At 47.3% G+C, this 26,146-nt stretch overlaps 1 protein-coding gene across 1 annotated transcript in view; it reads left to right on the top strand.

Moving 5' to 3' along the window:
• The window catches only part of LOC138286730 (CD5 antigen-like), a 423,963-nt gene that overhangs the window by 200,283 nt on the left and 197,534 nt on the right, over window positions 1-26,146 (top strand). The window contains exon 4 of the mRNA XM_069227253.1: window positions 12,004-12,318. Within this exon, the coding sequence (XP_069083354.1) occupies window positions 12,004-12,318 (315 nt within the window). The remainder of the gene's footprint in view (window positions 1-12,003; window positions 12,319-26,146) is intronic.

Genomic DNA, 26,146 nt, shown 5'->3' with positions numbered 1-26,146 from the left:
ACAAAGTCCGGGGAATTTGCCCTGAACCATGTTGGGGCACCTTGGCTAGTGCCAGGGTGCCCACACACTAAGTAACTTAGCACCTAACCTTTACTAGGTAAAGGTTAGACATATAGGTGACTTATAAGTTACTTAAATGCAGTGGTAAATGGCTGTGCAATAAAGTGGACGTTATTCACTCAGGCTGCAGTGGCAGGCCTGTGTAAGAATTGTCAGAGCTCCCTATGGGTGGCAAAAGAAATGCTGCAGCCCATAGGGATCTCCTGGAACCCCAATACCCTGGGTACCTCAGTACCATATACTAGGGTATTATAAAGGTGTTCCAGTATGCCAATGTAAATTGGTGAAATTGGTCACTAGCCTGTTAGTGACAATTTGGAAAGATAATGAGAGAGCATATCCACTGAGGTTCTGGATAGCAGAGCCTCAGTGAAACAGTTAGTCATAACACAGGTAACACATACAGGGCACAATTATGAGCACTGGGGCCCTGGCTGGCAGGGTCCCAGTGACACATACAACTAAAACAACATATATACAGTGAAATATGGGGGTAACATGCCAGGCAAGATGGTACTTTCCTACACAACCCCCCCCCCCAAACGAAGGACAATAAGACTAGCCATTACCTGATGAGTCTTCATTGTCTAAGTGGAAATATCTGGAGAGTCCATCTGCATTGACGTGGGTACTCCCAGGTCTATGTTCCACTGTATAGTCCATCCCCTGTAGAGATATGGACCACCTCAATAATTTAGGGTTTTCACCTTTCATTTGTTTTAGCCAAAGTAGAGGTTTGTGGTCTGTCTGAACAATGAAGTGAGTGCCAAACAGGTATGGCCTTAACTTCTTCAGTGCCCAGACCACAGCAAAGGCCTCCCTCTCTATGGCAGACCAACGCTTTTCTCTAGGGGTCAACCTCCTGCTGATAAAAGCAACAGGTTGATCCTGGCCCTCAGAATTAAGTTGTGATAAGACTGCCCCTACCCCTAATTCAGATGCATCAGTTTGGACAATGAATTTTTTGGAGTAACAGGGGCTTTTCAAGACAGGTGCAGAGCACATGGCCTGCTTCAGCTCCTCAAAAGCTTTCTGACAGTTTGCTGTCCATAATACCTTCTTAGGCATTTTTTTAGATGTGAGGTCATTAAGAGGGGCTGCAATGGAGCCATAGTTCTTTATGAACCTCCTATAGTACCCAGTGAGGCCTAAAAAGGCTCTCACATGAGTCTGAGTAGTAGGGGGAACCCAATCTATAATAGTTTGGATTTTCCCCTGAAGTGGTGCAATCTGTTCTCCACCTACCAGGTGTCCCAGATAAACCACCTTCCCCTGCCTTATCTTGCACTTTGAAGCCTTGATAGTGAGGCCTGCCTTTTGCAGGGCCTCCAAAACTGCTGCACTAAAAGCTTCCAGCCCTTGCAGGTCTGTATTCACCAACCTTTGAAAAGTGGCAGGTGCATTTTTCAATCCAAAAGGCATTACTGTGAATTGGTAATGGCCTCCAATGGTTGAAAATGCAGTTTTTGCTTTTGCATCTTCTGATAATTTGATCTGCCAATACCCTGCAGTCAAATCAAAAGTGCTTAGATACTTAGCAGATGCCAGTGTATCTATTAGCTCATCTGGCCTGGGTATAGGGTGAGCATCAGTTTTGGTTACCTGGTTGAGACCTCTGTAGTCTACACAAAACCGCATTTCCTTCTTTCCATCCTTGGAATGTGGTTTTGGTACAAGTACAACAGGAGAGGCCCATGGACTTTCAGAGTGCTCAACCACTCCCAGTTCAAGCATTTTCTGCACCTCTTGCTTTATGCAGTCTCTGACATGGTCAGGCTGCCTATTGATCTTACTTTTGACAGGCAAGCTGTCTCCAGTATCTATAGTGTGCTCACACCAAGAAGTGGTACCTGGCACAGTAGAGAAGAGTTCAGAAAACTGACCCAGGAGATTTATGCAGTGGTCTTTCTGCTCAGCAGTAAGACAATCTGCCAGTACTACACCTTCCACTAGAGCATCTTGTTCTGTGGAAGAGAAGAGATCAGGGAGAGGGTCACTCTCTTCTTCCTGTCCCTCATCAGTTGCCATGTGCAGGGTGAGATCAGCCCTGTCATAGTAGGGTTTCAGGCGAATGACATGGAGCACCCTAAGGGGACTCCTGGCAGTGCCTAAGTCAACTAAGTAGGTGACTTCACCCTTCTTTTCAACAATTATGTGAGGTCCACTCCATTTGTCTTGGAGTGCTCTTGGGGCCACAGGCTCCAAGACCCACACTTTCTGCCCTGGTTGTTACTGAACCAAAACAGCTTTCTGGTCATGCCATTGCTTTTAGAGCTCTTGGCTGGCCTGAAGGTTTTTACTGGCCTTTTTCATGTACTCAGCCATCCTAGATCTTAGACCAAGTACATAGTCCACTATGTCTTGCTTTGGAGCTTTTAAAGGTTGTTCCCAACCCTCCTTAACAAGTGTAAGAGGACCTCTCACAGGGTGACCAAATAGGAGTTCAAAGGGGCTGAAGCCCACTCCTTTCTGGGGTACCCCCCTGTAAGCAAAAAGGAGGCAAGTAACAGGATATCCCATCTCCTGCGGAGTTTTTCAGGGAGTCCCATAATCATGCCTTTGAGAGTTTTGTTAAATCTCTCCACCAGTCCATTTGCTTGTGGCTGATAGGGTGTGGTGAACTTGTATGTAACACCACACTCCTTCCACATGGCCTTTAAGTAAGCGGACATGAAATTGCTTACCCGGTCTGATACCATCTCTTTTGGGAAGCCCACCCTGGAAAAGATTCCCAGGAAGGCCTTTGCCACTGCAGGAGCTGTAGTGGTCCTTAGAGGGATTGCTTCAGGATATCTGGTGGCATGGTCCACTACCACCAAGATATACCTATTGCCTGAAGCAGTATGAGGGTCAAGGGGGCCAACTATGTCAACCCCTACCCTTTCAAAGGGAACCCCAACCACACTCAGTGGAATAAGGGGTGCCTTTGGAGTGCCACCTGTCTTGCCACTGGCTTGACAGGTTTCACAGGACTCACAAAATTCCTTTGTGTCCTCTGACATTCTAGGCCATTGAAACAAGGGAACAAGACTGTCCCAAGTTTTCATTTTGCCCCAAATGTCCAGCTAAGAGAATGTTGTGGGCTAGAGTTAGGAGGAACTTTCTGTACTCCTGAAGAATCACCAATCTCCTGGCAGCTCCAGGTTTTGGATCCCTTGCTTCAGTGTACAAGAGGTTGTCCTCCCAATAAACTCTGTGTGAGTCACTGACATCCCCATTTGCTTGTTTGACAGCTTGCTGCCTTAGACCCTCTAGTGTGGGACAGGTATGCTGTGCCACACTCAGCTCCTCCCTGGCAGGCCCCCCTTCACCCAAAAGCTCAGCAGTGTCTGCTTCCAGCTCCTCTGGTGTAGGTTCTGCACAGGGTGGAAATTCCTCTTCCTCAGAATTAGAATCCATTGTAGAGGGAGGAATAGTAGTTAGTGTTTTCCCTTTACTAAACCTAGCTTTAGGGAGCACTTGGCCCATTCTTCCAGGATTCAAGTCACCCTGTCCTTTTTGCTTTTTGGCCTGAGCCCTGGTCAAAGCAAAAATATGCCCTGGAATGCCCAGCATTGATGCATGAGCCTCCAACTCCACTTCTGCCCAAGCTGATGCCTCTAAATCATTCCCTAATAGACAGTCTACAGGTAAATCTGAGGCAACCACAACTTTCTTTAGACCAGTAACCCCCCCCCCCCAGTTGAGATTCACAACAGCCATGGGGTGGCTAAGAGTGTTGTTATGAGCATCGGTTACTTGGTACTGGTGACCAAGTAGGTGTTGTTCAGGGTGGACCAGCTTCTCTATTACCATTGTAACACTGGCACCTGTGTCCCTGTAGGCCTGAACCTCAACACCATTTATTAGGGGTAGTTGCTTGTACTTATCCATGTTAAGGGGACAAGCAACCAAGGTGGCTAAATCAATAGCCCCCTCAGACACTAACACAGCCTCTGTGGTCTCCCTAATCAGACCAGCCCCAACTAAATTACCAAAAGTGAGCCCATCTACTCCCTTGGATTGGCTATTAGTAGGTTTGCTCCCACCGCCAGGATGGCATTGAGGGGGCAATTCCATGATCATAGACATGTTACATGGCCATATTCGGAGTTACCATTGTGAAGCTATACATAGGTAGTGACCTATGTATAGTGCACGCGTGTAATGTCCCCGCACTCACAAAGTCCGGGGAATTTGCCCTGAACCATGTGGGGGCACCTTGGCTAGTGCCAGGGTGCCCACACACTAAGTAACTTAGCACCTAACCTTTACCATGTAAAGGTTAGACATATAGGTGACTTATAAGTTACTTAAGTGCAGTGGTAAATGGCTGTGAAATAACGTGGACTTTATTTCACTCAGGCTGCAGTGGCAGGCCTGTGTAAGAATTGTCAGTGCTCCCTATGGGTGGCAAAAGAAATGCTGCAGCCCATAGGGATCTCCTGGAACCCCAATACCCTGGGTACCTCAGTACCATATACTAGGGAATTATAAGGGTGTTCCAGTATGCCAATGCAAATTGCTGAAATTGGTCACTAGCCTGTTAGTGACAATTTGGAAAGAGAATGAGAGAGCATAACCACTGAGGTTCTGGATAGCAGAGCCTCAGTGAGACAGTTAGTCATAACACAGGTAACACATAGAGGGCACACTTATGAGCGCTGGTGCCCTGGCTGGCAGGGTCCCAGTGACACATACAACTAAAACAACATATATACAGTGAAATATGGGGGTAACATGCCAGGCAAGATGGTACTTTCCTACACCTCTGAGCCTCCAAGATTTATGGCCATTGAATTTGTCCAGCTAGAAGCACCGATGCCAGCATTACACTTACCTCTGCTCTAAACATCCAAGGTTTATGGTCATTATACTTGTCCAGCTAGAAGCACCAATGATAGCATTACTCTTACCTCTGCTCTGAACATCCAAGGTGTATGGTCATTGAACTTGTCCAGCTGGAAGCACCAACACTAGCATTACACATACCTCTGCTCTAAACATCCAAGGTTTATGGTCATTAAACTTGTCCAGCAAGAAGCACCAACTCTAGCATTACACTTACCTCTGCTCTGAACATCCAAGGTTTATGGTCATTAAACTTGCCCAGCTAGAAGCACGGATCCTAGCATTAAAGTTACCTCTGCTCTGAATGTCCAAGATTTAGGCTCATTGAGTGGCAGAAATATATGCGACCATGACACAAGATTTACGCATAGCTTACATCAGAGGCTCACCAGTGATTATGCTTCCTGTTGTGTTTGTTTCCCAGTAAAGGCTCTTCCTTTGAGAAAAGTAACAGTATTCGACCCACGATCAGAAATGGAAATGATCAAAAGGCTCAGGTTAAATTCTGAATTAAATAACATAACTACATAGAAATTGATGTCTCTTTTATCCACTTTGACAAAAAGTAAACCAACGTCTGATTGAAGGCTGATCTGATTTCACCCTATTAAACCACCCCCGCCCGACAGGAAGCAACACCACGAGGAACATAGTATTCATCCTCTCCTACTTGTAGAATAGTAAGGTCTAGTAATCTTAAAAAGACAATTACATAGAATTGTAAGAGTTGTGAATAAGGACAAAACTGATTTTTCCTTGAAGAAAGAACTGATAACCATATGAAAAAGTTACCGCCAATTTCTGTATGAAGAAAAACAGTGGTTGCAAGATGAACCATATTGCCATATTTGAAGCAAAAGAAATTCAATAACTCCAAAAAGTGTGACCAATGGTCCACAAATTCTTACACGGCTATTCAACAAGGTAATGAATTAATATCTCTACATCTAGGTGGTCTGCTTACATCTCCACTAAGTATGTTGATGGCTCCATTCCAATGTGCAAGTCAGTAACTGCAAAGCAGACACTGAAAATCGCGACGGGTGCCACTGCACCCGTCGCACACCAGCAACTCCGCTGGCTCCATTCGGAGCCGGCTTCATCGTTGCTGGGGCTTTCCCGCTGGGCAGGCGGGCGGCCTTTTGGCGGTCGCCCCCGCCGGCCCAGCGGGAAAGTCAAAATGACCGCCGGTGCGGTCTTTTGGCGGTCTCCGCCAGTCTTCCTATTTGGCCTTTTACTCCCATTGTGTATACTCTTACGTAGACCTTACTTTCTCTGCTCTCTCTGGTCCTTTTATTCTGTTTCTGTGCCAATCGTTCTGTCCCTCTCTGCCCCTTCCCCCCCTCCTTCCCACCTCTCATCCCCTTCAAACCCCCCAACCCACCACACACCCATCTGTCCTCCTCCCTTCCCTCCCTCCCCCCAAGGGGTGGCTGGGGGCCCTCCCTCTCAGCCAGCCCCCCCTTTCTTGTAGAGCAATCGAGCCTCTAGGCTCGAGTGTTGGCGAAGTGTAGATGCAGAATGCCCCGCCCACCACCGAGATCTTTTATATCTAAAAAAAGAACATCATTATTTCAACTCCATCAGATATTCCTTTGCCTGGATCTCTGACGTAAACCATCTCACTTTCCCATTAACCACTGTTTTCAGCCGAGCAGGGGAGATCAAGTAAGCCTCTCCTCCCTTATCAAAGAAGGGTTTGATCAGCTGTCGAAGCCGCCATCTCCGCTCCACAGTGTATTGACAAAAATCTGGTTGTGTAAAGAAGGTAACCCCTTCTAGCTGTCGAGGGGTATTAGGGAGTGCTTTATCAAAAACTGCCTGACGCAGTAAAAAATTCCCAAAAGCCACCAAAATGGCTCTAGGATATTTTGAAGGAGCTGGGTGCGCCCCCTCCCTCCTGGTCGGGGGAAATCTATGTGCCCGCTGTATCTCATTGTTCCAGTCCCAGTGGTTCAGTTCGGGAAACGCTCTCTGCACAAGCTTGATCATGTAGTCCCGAATGTCATTTCCTTCCAGCCCTTCCTCTATGCCCAGGAAGCGTAGATTATTCCTTCTATGCCGGTTCTCCAAATCTTCCAGTTTCCACATCACGTCAGTCATTTGGCTTTCTTGCGTGGCATTTTGTTGTTTCAGCAAGTCAACATCCTCTTCGACCGCTACTATCCTCTCTTCCATTGTGCCTAGCTTAGTTTCTATCTCAGTACATGATTTGGCCACCTTACGCACTGATCCTTGCAGCCGTTTTGTAGCAATTCTGTCTCTGCGACTTTCTACCCGAGTTTCCATTTGTAATTCTTTGATTGTGTTAAATATTGATTGTAGCATCCCAGCGTCTGTGCTCGCTGCGCATATGTCGCTCTTTGTACCCTCGATATTGTCTCCTCTGCCCATATTCCTTGACGGCTGCTGATCGCTCATATTTGGTTTATTCGTTGTGAAGGCTACATCTGTAAGATTGATACTGGAGTAATCCCACTTCATAGTCCTGTTCCCGCTAGAGGCGGAGAATTCAGTACCCTCCTGTAGATCAGACCTCGTTTTGATGCACTTGCGCTGGCGGTGCCTCTGCCGCACTGTGAGTTCATTATTCGATTAAGCATTCCCTTCCTCCGAGGATATGCTGCTGCCAGAGTCATTAAGGCTGTGCCCCTCAGTGCTGCTGAGTTCTGATTCCTCTGTTAATGAGTAAAATTTATCCCCAGTATCTTTTGACCAGTCCAAGTTCTTGGTCTCCTTCCCATTGCTCTTATCCCTTTCTCCTAAACTCTGTGGTCTGCCTTGCTCTTCTGCGCTGCCTCGTGTTTGCTTTATGTTGCTCAAGTCCTTTCCTTGTATCTCAGGCACATGCTGCAGCGTCAAGGGAGTCACCTGCCATTTTTCCATTGTGCCACTGTCAGACCTTATAGTTCATGGTTGGGACAATCTTTCTTTTCCGAATTTTTCGCTGGAGGCCCCCTCATGTGTTCTTTCTGTAGATATTTGTTCACCTCCCAGCATAGGGGTTAGCAGGGCAGTATCAGTTTCTTGTACCCCTCCTGTCAAGAAAGAAGTGATAGTGGCCTGAGTTTTACTCTTCCCCCTATTTTCCTCAGGGGGGGTTATGTTATCGCTCAATTTAAGATCTTTACTTTGGCCAGTTGTACTTCTCCCAGGTTGCCTCCCCGCAATTGAGGTGGGCCGTCCGTTAGCCCCGGCCTGGTCCCCTTTATCTTTTCCTGAACACAATGATTTAGCATTGTCAGTCTTATCTCCAGGGTTCTGAAGTATTTTAGGCGCCATCCTTCCTTTAACAAAGGGGGGGAATAGTTTTACCAAGCTAGTTAGCCCTACTATTGCTGTTATCAAATCGTGTGCTATGCCGTATATCGCACTTCTAATAATGCTCTTAGTAGTCCAGGGATAAGTACACGAGTGAGTAATATCCACCTCCGTGGTTAATAACATTAGGGAAGTCCTGGTTTGCAGATGCGGCTCCCCATAGACCCTCTGCCATCCAGTTTTACAATCATATATACCTTAAGATCTAATAAGGTTCTCTCCCTCTTCCTTTTAAAAAAAATAAGTTTAAGAAGGGTAGTGTGAATAAACTTACGTGTTTTAATAGAATTTCAGACAATCCTCAAACCATTTCTCCCCCCTTGGCTTACTTGAAATTACTTGGGGTTGCTGCTCCTCTTCCTTGCAGAGTCCGTAATTGAAAGCGCAGAGCAGGCAGGCAAAATAGAAGACTGCTTCCTCCTTTTTTCCCCCTAGGTATCTTCTTTTCTTTACCTAAGTATGTAGCATGTCGTAAAACTGCAGTGAGGGAGTAGCAGGAAGTATCCGTCAGGGCTGCCTCCATATGTCTCCCACTGCTTTTCCAAAAATTTTCCTGGGGGAGGCCGATGCTTCCCTCCCTCGTTGTTCTCACTAGCGTGCTGGGTTATAACCAATATCAAAGCCAGCAGCTGAGAAAAGAAAACGTCCTTCAATTCCAGTCATGCCCTCGGGGGCCGCCCCCGGCGTGCTCGTCTCGGCTGTCCAAGCTATGGCATAGTCTGGAAGTGCAAAGAAGAGGGGCCTCCCTTCTCGTTGCTTCCGTGCTTGTGGGCGCGTCCTCACTCCTCGGCGTCCGGAGTCGGGGTGGGCGTGGTCGCAGGGCTGCGTCCGCTCTACGGCTCCGCCATCTTGCTCCGCACACTTGCCAAGTTGAAGAAACCTTCCTAATGGACCAAATGACAATAGGTCTGCAAAGATCTCTGGCCAGCCAGGAAAGTTAACACGCTCAGCATGAACATGTCAAAAACCAAGGCCCAGATTTAAGAAGGCCTAGTGCCTCCTTGAGCCACAATAGCGTCATTTTTTTTAAGCTAATGTGGTCGGACAAGGCCAAAATCACTGCACCACATTTACAAAGTGGTGCAATGCATGCATTGCGCAACTTTGTAACCCCTTGCACCACAATTATGCCTGCACCAGGCATGCTGTATACAAGGGGGCATTCCCCCGTTAAGAGGACTGCAAAAATGGTGCAATGTAATCTCAGAGATTCCACTGCAACATTTTTTGTGGCTACTTTTAACGGCTGCACAGAACAGGCATTAAAAGTGGGGACACTATTGCTTTCAATGGGCCCCTATGTACTGTGCAGGATTAGTGTCAACATTTTGGCACTAATCCTATTCAGTACATCAACAGCATCAAAAAGTCAGCTGCTATTGCCCCAACCCTTGGCCATGGTGCACCATATATTAAATACAGGACACACATGGTAACCGAAGGGGGCGCTAAGGGGCGCAAGAAAAGGAGAGCTGCCTTGGATGCAGCACCACTCTTCTTAAATCAGGCCCCAAGATTCTAGTCTTTGGTAAAAGGAGGTTCAAGTGTGGGGCATGGTTCATAAAGGGCAAGGGAACTGAACAGGTTTCTACCACCAAATACTTGAAGGAAGCTCGACCTGCTACGGAAAGCCCTCAAACTTTTGCCTTCCTGCGTCTTCTCATTACCATTCGGTTACAGATCTTTCTGTAATGTGTAAAGTGATTGACAGCAAATTAATGCCTTATGGCTCCCTTGTTTATAAAAACACATAACTTCTTAGTTGGACCTTGTTTAATGACTTCTTATAAACACCTTTTTCAGCTTCTGTCAAGCACGGCTCAGGCTCAAACCCCACTAGAGTTTAATTTGACCCACCAGGGTTGCTCCCTTTATGCGTGATTTCTTTCAATTTGTGTGAAATAAAAATCAGGTGATTTGGGGTCTATTAGGCATCTTCTATGGAGTACTATTCAAGACAAGGAATCACAAATCCATAGGCTTTACAAGACTGTGACTGATGGGCCTGTGGCTAAAGATCTGATGCAAATTCACTTCCATTGAATAAACTAGAAAAAAATATTTTGAAACAACAAGTCTGCATCAGCCCAGGACGATTCGCAAGCCATCCACTCAAGGGCTCATGCAACACTTAATGTGTATCTCCACCAGCTCCTATCCCTGCCATTACATCTAACCCACCATCATAGCTGTTTGTTAACATTCAAATACTTCTTTGACAACTCAGTCTGATTCAGGTGACCGCATACTTGTAGGATCCAGTGGCGTAACAAAGGCCCCGCAGCCCCTGTGCTGTGGGCGAGCTCAAGAGGGGGAACCTCAGCACATTACACTGCCCTGACACCTCCTGAGTGAGTCTGGAAAGGGGGCCCTCCATGTACTGTGCAGGGGGGGCCCTCATGTTTTGTTACGTCACTGGTAGGGTCACCTGGGAAGTGACCAAGATGGTCATTGCAGATGCTGTCAACCGTCAAGGGAGACTCGCCAGCACATCATCTGTGGATGCACTTATCTCACCTGCCAGAGGCACCTGTCTTCAGATGGCTGAATATTCACTCTTGTAAAGCTGCTGTAGATGAATGTTTAAATGGTGGTTTGTGATAATTATTTGCAAGATTCTTGAAATTCATGAGGTCGGTCATATCGGTACTGGGTGCTGTGGCGCAATAGTATTTGCACTTTCCTTGCTTCCAACCTGGGATGAGTGTACGCGCCTTGAGACATTCATGAATATCCTTGATGCAATGGGGTTATTCCTCATTCACAGCATGTGAATTTTAAGTTGTCTCTGATCTGTTTTTTTTTAGTAGTATTCAGTGGACCTTGGCAAGAAGGGGTCCTTGGGCCTCAGTTGCACTTGCACTTTAACTGCTCTCATTGTGGGATTCTGCACTCATAGTGGCATATCTATGAGAGCTTTGCATCATGCTTGCACGGGCGCAATGTGGTACATGCGTGACGCAAACCTCTAAGCCAGATTTTTGAAGCCACGCAAAGCCCTGACTGGCTTAAAAAATCTGGAGTAATGTAATGCAGTGCAAATCACTTCGTTGCACCACTCTGCACAAGAGAGGTGTTTCATGGGCATGACATGGGTGTTCCCAGGCAAATTCCCATGCTTTTTGACATATTTCCATATTTACCCAACCGGGTAAAGCTGGAAATATGCCAAAAGGACACACCTCCCAGGAGCGATGCAACGAGGAGAGATATCTTTATTTCTCCTCCTTGTTTTCTCTTTCTATGTTCTGCTGCACGCATCGATAGAGGAATACGCCTCTAAGGATTTTCTTATGTGCAGGAAGGTGTCCCTTCATGCAAAAACACAACCCTGCATGCAACCATGGTGCAAGGGGACCTGCATTGGCGCTAGGAAGCCAGAAGGGCACCAGTGCAGGGTAAAGGACAGGAGTGCACTGTATGCCTTGAAGACAGTGCATTCCTGCCTTTTCCCAGTGACGCAGCGCAGCGCATTGAGGCGACTTGCTGTGCAGCGCCACTTTCCAATAATTAGGGTCCTTAAAATCCAGCTACAATTCACCTGAGCTTGCACAGACTGGACATTTTATGACATTTTCCTGTTGCTTTTGCTTTCCTTACCCGTCTGTTTCTTTTGTTAGACATTTTTATTGCTAAATTTCTACTGTGTATGCAGTGTTTTACATGATAGTTTGCAAAGATTTTGATTAATTGTGCACAAATAAAGTACCTTTCAGACTAAAGCTAAATGTTGAGACATTAGCTGTTTTGCAGCTGTTGCTTGACATCTCTTCCCCATCCTGCTGTTTCCAGGTCCTGATGAGGTCCGGTTGGTGAACAGCACCTCTGTCTGCTCCGGAAGAGTGGAGGTCAAACACGATGGAGTCTGGGGGACCGTGTGTGATGACTCCTGGGATCTGAAGGATGCTTCAGTGGTCTGCAGGCAGCTTGGATGTATTTCAGTACAAGAACATGAGTACAACCCAACATTTGGAAAGAGCTCCCTGCCTGTTTTAATGAGTAATGTTCAATGCACAGGAGATGAGGCTGCTCCATGGGAGTGCCCACAGCAAGGCTGGGAGCACAACACCTGTCCTACAGGAAAGGATGCAGGGGTGACCTGCACAGGTAAGATATGCAATGGAAGTGGAATAAATGTATCTCTGGTCAAGGAATTGAGGGAACTAACAGTGGAAAGCACTTATTTGATGCAAGGTGCAAAGTGAAAGATTACAACAAACAATAACTGACAGCAATAACTACAGATGTGTGTTCTAGACTGGCTCTCCTCCAAGAAACCTCACATATTTTCATCCAACCCATAGACAGCAGATACACTAACACAGGCATCCTGGTACCAACTCTCACTTCTGCTAAGAATGAAGACATTTCTTTGGTGAGCTGTCTTTAGAACAGCTGAGTAGCCCTTTGGTGATCACCACCCCTGGTGGTGGCAGTACTCCACTTGCCAGTGCGCCACAGACAGATCTGGTAACACTGAAGGGCATCCTCCACATGGCTGCCAGATTCACTGAAGTAGAACACACAGATGAATCCTGGACCTGTCTAGCAGCATCAATCCTCCACCCCTTTAGGAGACTTCTTGATTTCCAGTATGAATACCTCCAGCAGTCCCAGCACTGGGTGTGATTCTACAAGTGACCCATTAACCTGTATCCCATGATAACCTGTAATCCTGCCTTCATGCACAGTGCTCAGTAGCCCTGTAGCTAGGTTTGCTCTCTTTAATTGCCCTACATGCAGATATTCACAGAGACCACAGAGGCCCACGCATGTCATGATTGCAGATTATGTTTATATAGACCAGAGTAGTTTGTCTACAGTTCTGTAAGTGCTGCAGGCATTAGCACAGAAAACTACAGCTAATCATACATACTAGGAAACATTCACAAAGCGTTAGCCTGTACTTAGCACTGAATCATATTAAGTGGTCCTTAAGTATGACAGTATATAGTGCATCTGACTCAGAGGCAATGCATAGATGAACATTATACCTATATGTTCTTTCAACATGTCTGTGTCTAATTATAATTATTGTAAAATGCCCTGAGCATAAATTGTATGGTAAATAGTATGGTCTAGTGGTTTGCTCACATGCCTGTGTGTGTTTATGTGTTTGTGTGTGTGTGTGTGTTTGTGTGTGTCTGTGTGTTTGGGTGTGTGTGTCTGTGTGTGTGTATGTATATATGTTTGTGTGTGTTTGTGTGTATCTGTGTGTGTGTGTGTGTGTGTGTGTGTGTGTGTGCTTACATGAGAAGGGGTGATGAGGTGGATGTTACAGCCAGCATCGGCAAACGCTCTAGGGACAGCCCTGAATTGCATAACTAGATTGGATATTCAAACTAAAAAAGTTGGCTCTTTTGAGACTACTTGTGTATTATTGCTAATGTAGTAACAAGGGACACCTTGGCACCTGCAACAGTCTCTTGTTCCCAGGCACACTCTGGCAAACCATTGTGATTTTTTTTTAATCGACAGGTCAAAGACATTGGAAAACAACCATTAACTAAATCCCCACTGTGTTTTGGGGTTTACCTTCCTCTGCCCATCCTGCATGTGGCAGTAATGCCACATTGAGAGTTTCCTAGTAAGGAAGGGGTTAGAGAGGAGAGTCTCTCCCTTGTTTCAATTCATGATGATATGAGGCAGTCTACAGACATCACATACTCTAGAACCTTTAGCATAAATTCTCCTCCCTCAACACTCCTTCCCTTCTTTGTTGTCTCTAGAGACACCCATGCCTGCTGATGAATGGGGTCTCGTGGTGTGTATTTGGAGTTGTTGGAGTGACTCTCTATGGAAAGAGGATCCCGGGTGTGATGTCTGTGGGGCAGGCGACAAGGGATAAGGCATCTAAACTCACTGCGCTGCAAAAAGGTGGCTGATCCTCTGGAGCGGCCATAACAGGGTCTGGTTGGTTCATGTGTGGCAGGGCCTCCACCATCTAGGCCGAAGGGAGGCATCACCCCCGTGCATGCTACAGGGATGACAGAAGGCAGTGCAACTGTTGACAGAAGGTAAAGGCCTAGACGGGCAAAGTAAGACAAATGTATCCGTTTTGAGGGTTTCAGAGGCTTTTGAAATAATTGGATGAGTTCCTTACCCTGTCTTTTTGGTTTATAGGGAGACAGAGGTATAATTTGTTAACCTAGTCTGCCTCATAAGGGTGTTTAAGCCTGCATATTTAATTCCTCCTGGGTCATGTGTGTGTACGGAGAGTAAAAGACTTGCAAAGGGAAAGCATGTCTTATCTACTTCACCGGAGGACAAGGAACCAATTTCAGCAAGGAGAACGAGAGTGAGGTCCCCTCATTCAGCGGCACCTGCTTTCATGACCTTTGGAGAGATGCAAAGAATGATGTGACAGCCAAGCCAGGACGGAAGGCAAAAAGGTTGAGAGCTAAAATACTAAGGTGTCCTCAGCATCGCACTCTGATGCTGTTATCCCTTCAACAATATCTGGGAACGTAATTCGAAGGGAAGAGATGGCTTACATCAAGGCTCATGTGGGAGAGCATGTAGGACTCCCTCCATTCCAAGGGGGGGTATTGTTCTGACAATATGTCAGGCCACCATCTCTTGCAATGCCTTTCCACAGCAAGACTAGGGATCTGGTCTTGTCTGAATAGAAGGAACTGGATATGGATCCAATTCCAAGGTTTGTGTAGGAACTGTACATGATGGAACACTCAAATTATGTATTACCTCACTCCATTAAGGAGGACACCATTCTGTCGACCTTAATTGGAACAAGGTGACTGAATCCTGAGGATTTTGCTCCAACTGAGGCCGCAGATAAGAAAGTAGATTCAACTTTGAGAAAGGATTTGTCAGGAAAGAATTTGGTTGTAAGTGTGGGCACTGACACACTTATGTGGTGCAGTCTGCGGTTAATGACTTTGATAAGCTATCAGAAGCCAAAAAGAAAGGTATGAGTTGTGCTGACTTGTTAGTGGTAATGAAACAACAATCCAAATTATTGTGTGACATGTCATTGGACATAATCAAGACTACAGAAATGGCATCTGGGTCTGTGGCTTCAGCGCAAGGGAATTTATGAAAACTGCTCTCCTAAAGATTTAATTCAATGGCAAAATGCTGTTTGGACCTCAGCTTGATAGCATGACTACTGAGGCATTTAATAATCACAAGCATGCACTTCCACACCAAGGTGAAACATCTTCGTCTTACCACAAGCCCTGGAGCTACACATCAAGATCTACACCCAAGAGAAATTATAACTATTGGTCTGATTAAAAGAAGAAGTTTCAGCCAAGAAAATTGTAAGCCAAGGGTGAATTCTCTAAGCACATGGGGACAAATTATAAGATGAAGTCCTGAAATACTGGATCTTGCAGGAACCCTGTGAGAGCACGGATCCACATATTTCTACAGATCTGGGAGTGTGTTAATCGCATCCCAATTGCCAAAGAACAATATGAAAAGGAAGGCCCTACTAAAAGGGGTACAGTCTTTACTAGACAAAGCTGCAATAGAGTAGGTCCTGAATAAAGAATGAGGCAAAGGAGTGTATTCAATTTTTATCCTAGTCAAGAAATTATCAGGGATTTTCAAACCGGTGTTTGACTTAAAGTTGATACATACCACGGTGAGAATTGTGCACTTTTACATGATGATTCTGCATTCAATAATTCCTTTAGTGAACAACGGCAGTGTTCTTACTTCACTAGACTTGCAAGACACCTATCTACATGTTCCAATCAGCAAACATTTCTAAGATTTGCCACAGAAGTTCAGTGCTTCTAGTTCAGGATGCTCCCCTTTGGTTTAAAATCCTCTCCAAGGGTATTCATGAAAGTGCTGCCTCACCTGGTCTCCATCCTCTACCGGGAGGGAATACATGTACATCCATAATATATGACTGTTCAATTCAAGCAGCATCAGAGGACCTTATAATTTTTCATATAGGAAAAGTGCTCAGAGTCTTATAGGAACACGGTTTTCTAGTGAACGACTCCTCTTCGCAGGATTTGTCCTTCATAGGAACCAGATTCCAAAAGCTCTGGGTATTGTGACATTGAAAGAAAGTAGACTTCAATAGATTCATTCTCATATAGAAAACATAATGTCTCAAAGTTTTCCAAGAGTAGTGTCTTGCATGCAATTCTAAGGAGATTTGGTTGCCCCTGTATTTCTTGTGCCTTAGGTGAGATTCCCTCTTCATCAAATAATGAGGTTTCTGCTGAAACAATTGGTCTCCGACTTTGCTTTATATCTCAACAAGACAGTTACAATGAGTCAGGGGATAAAGGCGGCGCTTCCATGGTGTTTGATCAGCAAGAACATACGGAAAAGGTTCTGGTTTTCTCATCCACCATCTGTAGTGATTACCACAGATGCAAGTCTGACTGGTTGGGGAGCCTGGTTGGGTCTTTGGCAAATCAAATGTTTCTGGTCTCTAATGTAAAGTCAAAGATCCTCCAACTGAAGGGACTTGGAGGCAATAATGGGAGCCTAGAAATTCACCTGATTAACTCCAGACAAGCATATCCTAATCAAGACAGACAATATTACGGCCAAGGCTTTCATCATTAGACTGAAGGGAATAGGATCCCTGTTGCACCTGACCCTTTTTGCAAGGTCATCCCCAATATTTTTGCCTCCTAAGTTTCTGACCAGTTTTTGTTGGCTTTAGGGCTCTGGGCACTTTACCACTGCTAAACAGTGCTACAAGTGCATATGCTCTCTGTGTAAATTGTATGTGTAATTGGCTTTTCCATGATTGGCATATTTTATTTACTGGTAAGTCCCTAGTACAGTGCACTAGAGGTGCCCAGGGCCTGTAAATGAAATGCTACTAGAGTGCAGTTTTAAACTGCAAATTTGTCTTGGCAAGTGTACCCACTTGCCAAGCCTCAACCTTCCCTTTTACTACATGTCAGGCACCCCCAAGTTAGGACCTAGGTAGCCCCATGGGCAGGGTCCAGAGTATGTTAAAGGTGGGACATGTAGTAATGTGTTTTATATGTCCTCACAGTAAAATACTGCTAAATTTGGTTTTCACTGAGCAAGGCCTATCATTCTCATAGGATAACATGGGGGCTGCCTTTAAATATTATTAAAGTGCAGATTACCTTTGAGAGCAGATCGAAATATGGAGTTTAGGGTCTCTGAGCTCACAATTTAAAAATACATCTTTCAGTGAAGTTGGGGAGGGAAAACCACTGCAACACAGCCAGCGACGCTGCTGGCCTGCACCGTGATCTGCCGATGCCGCACGGAGCCGCACTGCCCCCCTCCGCACCGCAACCCTGGTGTTACCGATGCCATCATTGGACGACTTTACCGTGCCGCTGCTCGCACCGCAACTTGTGGGCCCCGGATTCCGGCATCGCCTGCTCACACGGCAATCTGGGCATCCCCTACACAGCCACTCCTGGTGACACCGACGCCGCTGCCTGCACCGTGGCCTGTGGACACTGCTCGTGAGGAGCGCAAAGTACTGTCCCGTCCCGAACTGCAGCCCCAGTCCACCGATGCCAGTACCATCGACTCCAGTGTCATCAACAGACGTCCCTGTCTTCAACGCGACCCGTAGACACCGTGCAGAGCAGTCCCGTGCCGCACCAACGATTTGGTCCTTCTGACGACAGCACTTCAGCAACGATGATGACGCTGCCTGCACCGTGACCTGGTAACCCCACACATCGCTCTGCCCAACTTTACACTACAGCCCTGGTCTCACTGACGCCGCTGGATGACCGTCACAAGCCACTGCCTGCACCGTGACCTGTGTGCACCGCACGTCGCACGGTCCTGCTTGCACCGCAGCCCCAACGCCATCCACGCCAGTGCTCCTGTCCTTATCAGCCCGGAGTTTGATCTGCAACGCATGTGAACTTCAAGGACTGACGACTCCCGCACCGACTCCAGAACCGACACCGCAACGCCAGAGAGCCCTCCCTCCGGAGTTCACCTTGAGGATCACGATACCCTGCAAATCCAAGGTACTGTTTGCAGGTCTTTCCGACACGGTACCTGGCTCGTGACGCAGCGGCAATCCTGAACTGTTGGTTTTGTTAATCGCGAAGCCCAGGTGGAGCTATCGACTCCATGGAACTATATTTTTAAGTTAAATCTTACAAAATTCATATCTTTAGCTCTGTATGCTGGACTTTTATTGTTTTGGTCTTGTTTTACACAGATACATATTGGCTATTTTTCTAAAACTGGTGTGTGTTATGTGCAAATGCTTTACACATTGCTTCTGAGATAAGCCTGACTGCTCATACCAAGCTACCAAGGGGGTGAGCAGAGGTTATCTGAGCGGGTATCTCCCTTATCCTGACTAGAGTGAGAGTCCCTACTTGGACAGGTTTAAAACTGACTGCCAACTAGAGACCCCATGTCTAACAATCCCTCTCATTGGACAAAATATATGACAAGTTGTTTCATGCAGGCTCATAAGACAGAGCTCCCTGTGCCAGCAATTTATTTTCAGGAAGTCAACAACATTCAACCAGAACAACTTGAGTCAACAAATTTTCACATCAGTTCATTTGTACAGATGGGGGAAGGGGGAATGCTGTTATTGGACATTTTGCATCAGAGACCAATGTGAAGATTCAGAAATGTTGTTCCAAATCAGCAGATCAGAAATTTTGGGATGTGGATGTTGTGTCATACAGATGGCCAGAAGGTCTCCTCTACATCTTTCCCCCTTTCCCTTGATTTGCTTATTTCTGGTGAGGTTCAGGAAGGAAAAAGCTCAGGTCATATTGATAGCTCCTTCATGGCCCGCTCCAGATAGTTTCCTCTGCTGAGGAATCTGATGGAATCAGGGGAGTGGAAAATTCCAGTGAAACAATCCCTTCTTTTTCCAGCCTTAAACTAACAATCATTAAAGAAACTCAATTTGATTGCTTGGAGATTGAGAGGAAAAGCTTGAGGGAAAAAAGGTCTCTCAGAAGAAATGTCAATGAATCTTTAAGATCAACAATAGCTAGTTGTAGGAAATTACCATCTTCCCTGGCATGTTACTCCCATGTTTACTTGTGTGCCAGTTTGTCTTTGAATGTGTCACTGGTATCCTGCTAGCCAGGACCCCAGTGCTCATAGTTTGTGGCCTATATGTGTTCCCTGTGTGGTGCCTAACTGTGTCACTGAGGCTCTGCTAACCAGAACCTCAGTGCTTATGCTCTCTCTGTCCTTTAAATTGTCACTGCAGGCTAGTGACCATTTTTACCAATTCTGATTGGCACACTGGAACACCCTTATAATTCCCTATTATATGGTACCTAGGTACTTAGAATATTGGGGTTCCTGGAGATCCCTATAGGCTGCAGCATTTCTTTTGCCACTCATAGGGAGCTCAGACAATTCTTACACAGGACTGTCACTGCAGCCTGAATGAAATAATGTCCACGTTATTTCACAGCCATTGTACACTGCACTTAAGTAACTTATAAGTCACATCTATGTCTAACCCTCACTTGGTGAAGGTTAGGTGCAAAGTTACTAAGTGTGAGGGCAACCTGGCACTAGCCAAGATGCCCCCACATTGTTCAGTTTCCCCAGATTTTGTGAGTGCGGGGACACCATTATACATGTTCACTAAATGTAGGTCAATACCTATATGTAGCTTCACAATGGTAACTCCGAATATGGCCATGTAACATGTCTAAGATCATGGAATTGTCCCCCCATGCCAAATCTGGTATTGGGGTGCCAATCCCATGCATCCCCGGGGCTCCAGTATGTACCCCGGGTACTGCCAAACTAACTCTCTGGGGTTTTTTCTGCAGCTACCGCTGCTGCCAACCCTCAGACAGGTTGATGCCCTCCTGGGGTCTGGGCAGCCCAGTCCCAGGAAGGAAGAACAAAGGATTTCCTCTGAGAGACCCTCTCCCTTTGGAAATAGGTGTTAAGGGCCTGAGACAAGTAGCCTCTCCTGGCCTCTGGGAATGCTTTGAAGGGTACAGATGGTGCCCTCCTTGCATAAACCAGTCTACACTGGTACAGGTATCCCCCAGCCCCTGCTCTGGCATGGAACTGGACAAATGAAAGGGGAGTGACCACTCCCCTGTCCATCACCACCCCAGGGCTGGTGCCCAGAGCTTCTCCAGTGTGTCCCAGACCTCTGCCATCTTGAATGCAGAGGTGTGAGGGCACAATGGAGGCCTCTGAGTGGCCAGTGCCAGACGAGGCTCTTACTTGCTTAGGTAGCTAATCCTCCTCTGAGGGCTATTTAGGGTCTTCCTGTGGGTTTCTCGTCAGATAACGAATGCAAGAGCTCACCAGAGTTGCTCTGCATCTCCCTCTTCAACTTCTGCCAAGGATCGACTGCTGACTGCTCCAGGACGTCTGCAAAACCACAACAAAGTAGCAAGAAGACTACCAGCAACATTGTAGCGCCTGCCTGCTTTCTCCACTGTTTCCTGGTGGTGCATGCTCTGGGGGCTGTCAGCATATACCCTGCACTGGAAGCCAAGAACAAATCTCAGGTGGGTCGATGGAATCTTCCCCCTGCTAACGCAGGCACCAAACCTCTGCATCACCGGTCCTCTGGGTCCCCTCTTATCTTGACGAGCGTGGTCCCTGGAACACAGGAGCTGGATCCAAGTGACCCTGACAGTCCAGAGGTCCTTCTGTCCAAATTTGGTGGAGGTAAGTCCTTGCCTCCCCATGCCAGACAGTAATCCTGTGTACTACGTGATCTGCAGCTGCTAGTGCTTCTGTGCTCTCTTGCAAGGATTCCTTCATGCACAGCCTAGCCCAGGTCCCCAGCACTCTGTCCTGCTTTGCTCAACTTGCTAAGTTGACCACCGGCTTCGTAGGTCCCTCGTTTGTTCTGTTGAGACGACCACTGTGCTCATATTTCTTTTTTTTTTTATAACTTCAGTTATTTGCAGTTTAACAGAGATATGGCAAATCCAAATAGACTTTACATGAAAATCTCTTTGCAGTGTCTCCATATCAAAGAACACATATATATATATATATATATGTGTATATATATATATATATATATATATATATATATATATATATATATATATATATATATATTTATATATATATATTAAACATCCATACCCTCCCTCTCCCCCCACCAAAACCCCCTACAGTACCCATCAGCACTTTGAGCAGTCCCATATTTCAGTTCTTTTAGCACCCTCGTTGGTCTCTGCAGTCTCTCCTGTTGCAGAATGCAACAGAGTTTCTCCCTCATTCCCCCTGAGTCCATGATTGCCGGTCGACTATATCTCCAGGGAATAGTACGTTATCCAAGCTCCCCATATCTTTTGGAACTTCCAGGGGCATCCTCTATTTGTGTTTGTCGTTTTTTCCCCCATCATGAACCCATCCATTCCCCTCCTCCATACGCCCATCGAGGGGCATTTCTCCGAGCCCCACAGGCGGGCTATATCCCTTTTGGCTACCATCAAGCCCAGGCCGCACAGTTTAAGCTTTCTCCGGGGCAAGTCTATATCGTTGGGTATTCCTAGTAGAATGTACTTGGAATCTAGGGGGATCTGCACTGACAGCACCCCCACCAGTTCACCCATCACCTTACTCCAAAACTCCCTGATCTTGGGGCATTCCCATAAAATGTGAAAAAAGCATCCGACATTACCACAACCTCTAATGAAGTCCGGGTGTCTTGCCTTCCTCATCAAATGTAATCTTTGTGGGTCATAGTATACTATGTGTAGAATTTTAAACTGTATTAGCCTGAGTCGTGCCCTAATCGCAACATCTCTGGGGAATATCAGTGCCTCCTCCCAGTCAATGTCTTCCATCGTTCCTAGTTCTGCTTCCCATTTATTAAGCAGGTTTACCAGTGTATTTGGCATGTTATTGTGTATGGTCTTACACATTGTGGATGTCGCTTTAGCAGTTATCTCACCCATTAGTAATCGGCCCTCTAAAGGGGCGTACTCTGGTATTCATTCTCCCGGGAGCCCCTCCTCCTTCCATGCATGTCTCAGGCGAGTGTAGTGGAAATGCTGTGTGCTGCTCAGTGCATACTCCATTTGAATGGACTCGAAGGGCATAATATCCCCATTCTTTATCACGTCCCCAACTTTTGAAATGCCAATCCGGTCCCAGCCCTCGTAGCCCTCCAATTCCTTAATTTCCCATAACCGTCCCCCCTTCCATAGTGGGGTTTCTTTAGTGGGACGTCTATGCCACCCCATCATCTTATTAGCTGTTTTCCAGGCCATCAAGGCCACCTGTGTAGCAGTAGTAAGGTGTCTGATTCCATTTCCCTCATATAGGAATTGCCTACACGACCTCCCCGCCCACTGTAGCCGCTCCAGGCGGAAGAGGGGTGGTCCTCCAATGCGAATAACCAATCGTTAATGCTGACGAGGTGTGCCGCCCAGTAGTATGCCGCTATGTCTGGTAGGGAGAGTCCCCCTGTGTACTGATTGCGTTGCAGCATTTTAAGAGCTATTCGTGGATGTTTCCCCTCCCATATGAAGAGCCGCATGTCCCCTTCTATGGCCCTGAACAGGCTTGGGGGGAGTTGATAGTATGTGTTTTTTAAAACATACAGGAGCTTTGGTAAAGGAATCATTTTACTCATTGCCACTGTCCCATCAATGCAAGAGGTAGTGTTTTCCATCTGTTGAAGTCCGTCTTGCATTCCTTCAACACCCTCCTCAGGTTGCAACCATGGCATCTGTCAGCTTCATGTGTCACATAAATGCTGAGATGTGTGAAGCCCTCGTCTGTGCACTGCAACCGCATGGGCAATGGGGGCAGACGAGTGTCCCCTTGTGGTGCAGAGAGGATCGATTTATCCTAGTTAATACAGTATCTTGAGTGTCTCCCATATTCCTCAATCAGGAGAAAAAGCTTCGGAAGGGTCGCCTCTGGGTGGGTGATGTACAAGAGGACATCGTCCGCATATAAAGAAATACGTTCCTCCTCCTCCTCTTCCTCCTCTCTTAGTCTAAAACCATATAAGTTTGAGCAGGTGTGGATCTTACACGCTAGGGATTCCAGAGTAAGGGCATCCTTGTCTCGTGCCCCTTGCGATGGGGAACTCTGAGAAGAGGACTCCATTTACCCTCACCACCGGGCTACAGTAAAGCAGGAGCACCCACCCTCTATATTTTGGTCTGAAACCAAATCGTGTTAGCGTAGCCTCTAAGAAGGGCCAGTGCACAGCGTCAAAGGCCTTCTCTGCATCCAGGGATAGGAACAAGTGGGGCTCTGTGCGGTCCATGGTAGTGGCCAGCCACACATGCGCCCGTCTCAGGTTATGCCTTGTGGATCGTCCCGGCATAAAGCCAGTCTGGTCCATGTGAACTAGTGGAGAGATAACACCCATCATTCGGGTTGCCAACACAGTGGCCAAGACCTTCACCTCCACGTTTAACAGGGATATCGGTCTGATTGATGCACACCTACATTTGGGTTTCCCTTCTTTATATATCACTGCTATCTCAGCCCTCCTTAAGTCCGGGGGAAGGACTCCTTGCTCACGGGCTTCCAGAAACATATTTAATAGGTGAGGAGCCAATACATCTCAAAAGCTTTTAAAGATCTCTGCTGGAAACCCATTTGGGCCTGGAACTTTGCCCGGTCTAAGCCTCGTCAGGGCTGCCGAGATCTCCTCTAGGGTAATGTCTCCCTCTATTCCTTCCTGTCCCTCCACGTCTAGGACAGGAATATCTAGCCTGTCAAGGTATTCAGTGATGCGGTCCGAGCTTTCTAATGATCTTGCCTTGTAGAAGTCTCTGTAACAGCGAGCGAATGTCTCTGCAATATCTTTGTCGGCGGAGACTCTGTTCCCATCTTGGGACTCCACCTCCTGAATCCATCTAGCCTCTCTTTCTTTCCTCCCAAGCCAGGAAAGAAGTTTCCCAGCTTTGTCTCCAGTCTCGTACAACCTGTATTGAACCGCCTGGAGGCGTTTCCTGGCCTCTTTTTCTGCTGTCTCACGATAGTCAGCTTTCGCCAACTCTAGTTGCCGAAGAAGCAAGAATGTAGGCGTCCCCACCACCTCCCCTTCCATTTCTAGGAGCGTACCTTTCAAATTACTCAGTTGTTTAGTGTCCCTATGCCTTTTCTGAGCCACTAGATTTTGTGCACTATCTCGAAGCACTGCCTTGTAGGCTTCCCACAACACCACCACGGATCCCATTGACCCCACATTTTCTTGAAACTATAAGTCAGTATCCACCCGTAATCCTCTCGCCACTTCATGGTCTTGCAAGTCACAGGCACACAGCCTCTACCCCTTGCGTCCCTCTGGCCTCCCTCTCAGACGCACCTTCAAAGGGGAGTGGTCCGACAGCCCCCTTGCCAGGTATTCAGCCCAATGTATTTTTCCTACCTCTCCAGCCGGGGCAAAGATATAGGGGGTCATTCCGACCCTGGCGGTCCAAGACCGCCAGGGCCAGGGCCGGGGACCACGGAAGCACCGCCAACAGGCTGGCGGTGCTTCCAAGTCCATTCTGACCGCGGCGGTAAAGCCGCGGTCAGAAAAGGGGATCCGGCGGTTTCCCGCCGGATTTCCCCTGCATGGGCTGAATCTCCATGGCGGCGCTACAAGCAGCGCCGCCATTGAGATTCCGACCCCCTTCCCGCCATCCTGTTTCTGGCGGTTTTTACCGCCAGGAACAGGATGGCGGCAATGGGTGTTGTGGGGCCCCCTAACAGGGCCCCATAAGGATTTTCACTGTCTGCTTAGCAGACAGTGAAAATCGCGACGGGTGCAACTGCACCCGTCGCACCCCTGCAACTCCGCCGTCTCCATTCGTAGCCGGCTTCCTTGTTGCAGGGCCTTTCCCGCTGGGCCGGCGGGCGCTCTTTTGGCGGTCGCCCGCCGGCCCAGCGGGAAAGCCAGAATGGCCTCCGCGGTCTTCTGACCGCGGAGCGGCCATTTGGCGGTTCACGCCAGGCGGGCGGCTCCCGCCGCCCGCCAGGGTCAGAATGACCCTCATAGTCTAGGCAGGAGAACACACTATGAGCCCCTGAGAAATATGAGTACTTTCTTTCTGTTGGATGCATCCGTCTCTATACGTCCGTCAGCCCCAAGGCTGCAGCAAACCCATACAGTGGGGTAGCCTGGCACGGGGTCAGCCCACCCCCGGATCTATCCATCCCTGTTTCCATCACATCATTGAAATCCCCTCCGAGTATGTGAAGTGAGGAAGAGGACCCCAGTAGGATCCTTGCTACCTTCTCTAAAAGGGGGCCCTGTAGTCTCAGGGGAGCATATGCACTCACCAACAGAACCTCTCTGAGTCCCCAGAGCCCCTCCACCCCTACAAAGTGACCATCCGGGTCCTCCCAGCTAAGAGTGACACGAAAGGGGGGGGGACCGACGGATCAAAATCGCTACCCCCTTGGGACCAGACGTATACTCCGCGTTTGCACGCACTACAAAAGGACCCCTACTTAGAAATGCACACTTCATACCTCTGAGATGGGTTTCCTGGAGGGCACTATGTCTGGCTTATGTCTTTTGATATATTGGGAGACTAGTCCTCTCTTAACCTTGTCTCCCAGACCATTAACATTTCAGGAGAGGATAGTAAAACCCTATTCATTCTCGGGGGCATCACCCTGGCTTCACTCATGGGGGCCATCTTAAGTAGTGAATCTCAGTGACAAAGCTCCTTGACCGTTGGACCTCCAGGACCTGAGATGAGGGGATAGGGGAACAGTCTCTCCCATCGTATAGTGCTCAACTATTTGTGTCTGTGACTGTGGGTTAGCTGTGCAATTTACCAATAACAATGAACAGAACCTTCTTTTAATCGAACCCCCTCCCACCCCCTTCTTACCTCCCTGTGGCCCCTGTGAGTGTATTCTCCATATCCCTACCCCACAAGAGTCAAGAGGTCTGTAGCCCCACCTCCCTCACCCTACCCTCCCAACAATACGAACTTGTAAAACTTGTTCACACCCACTTAATTTTTTAATTTTAAAGGGACCTAGACCTTCTACAGCG

The sequence above is a fragment of the Pleurodeles waltl genome, chromosome 3_2 (genome assembly GCF_031143425.1).
Source record: "Pleurodeles waltl isolate 20211129_DDA chromosome 3_2, aPleWal1.hap1.20221129, whole genome shotgun sequence".
Lineage (NCBI taxonomy): Eukaryota > Metazoa > Chordata > Amphibia > Caudata > Salamandridae > Pleurodeles > Pleurodeles waltl.
Note: the sequence above shows the minus strand (reverse complement) of the source record. Positions and strands in the feature narration are given on the sequence as shown.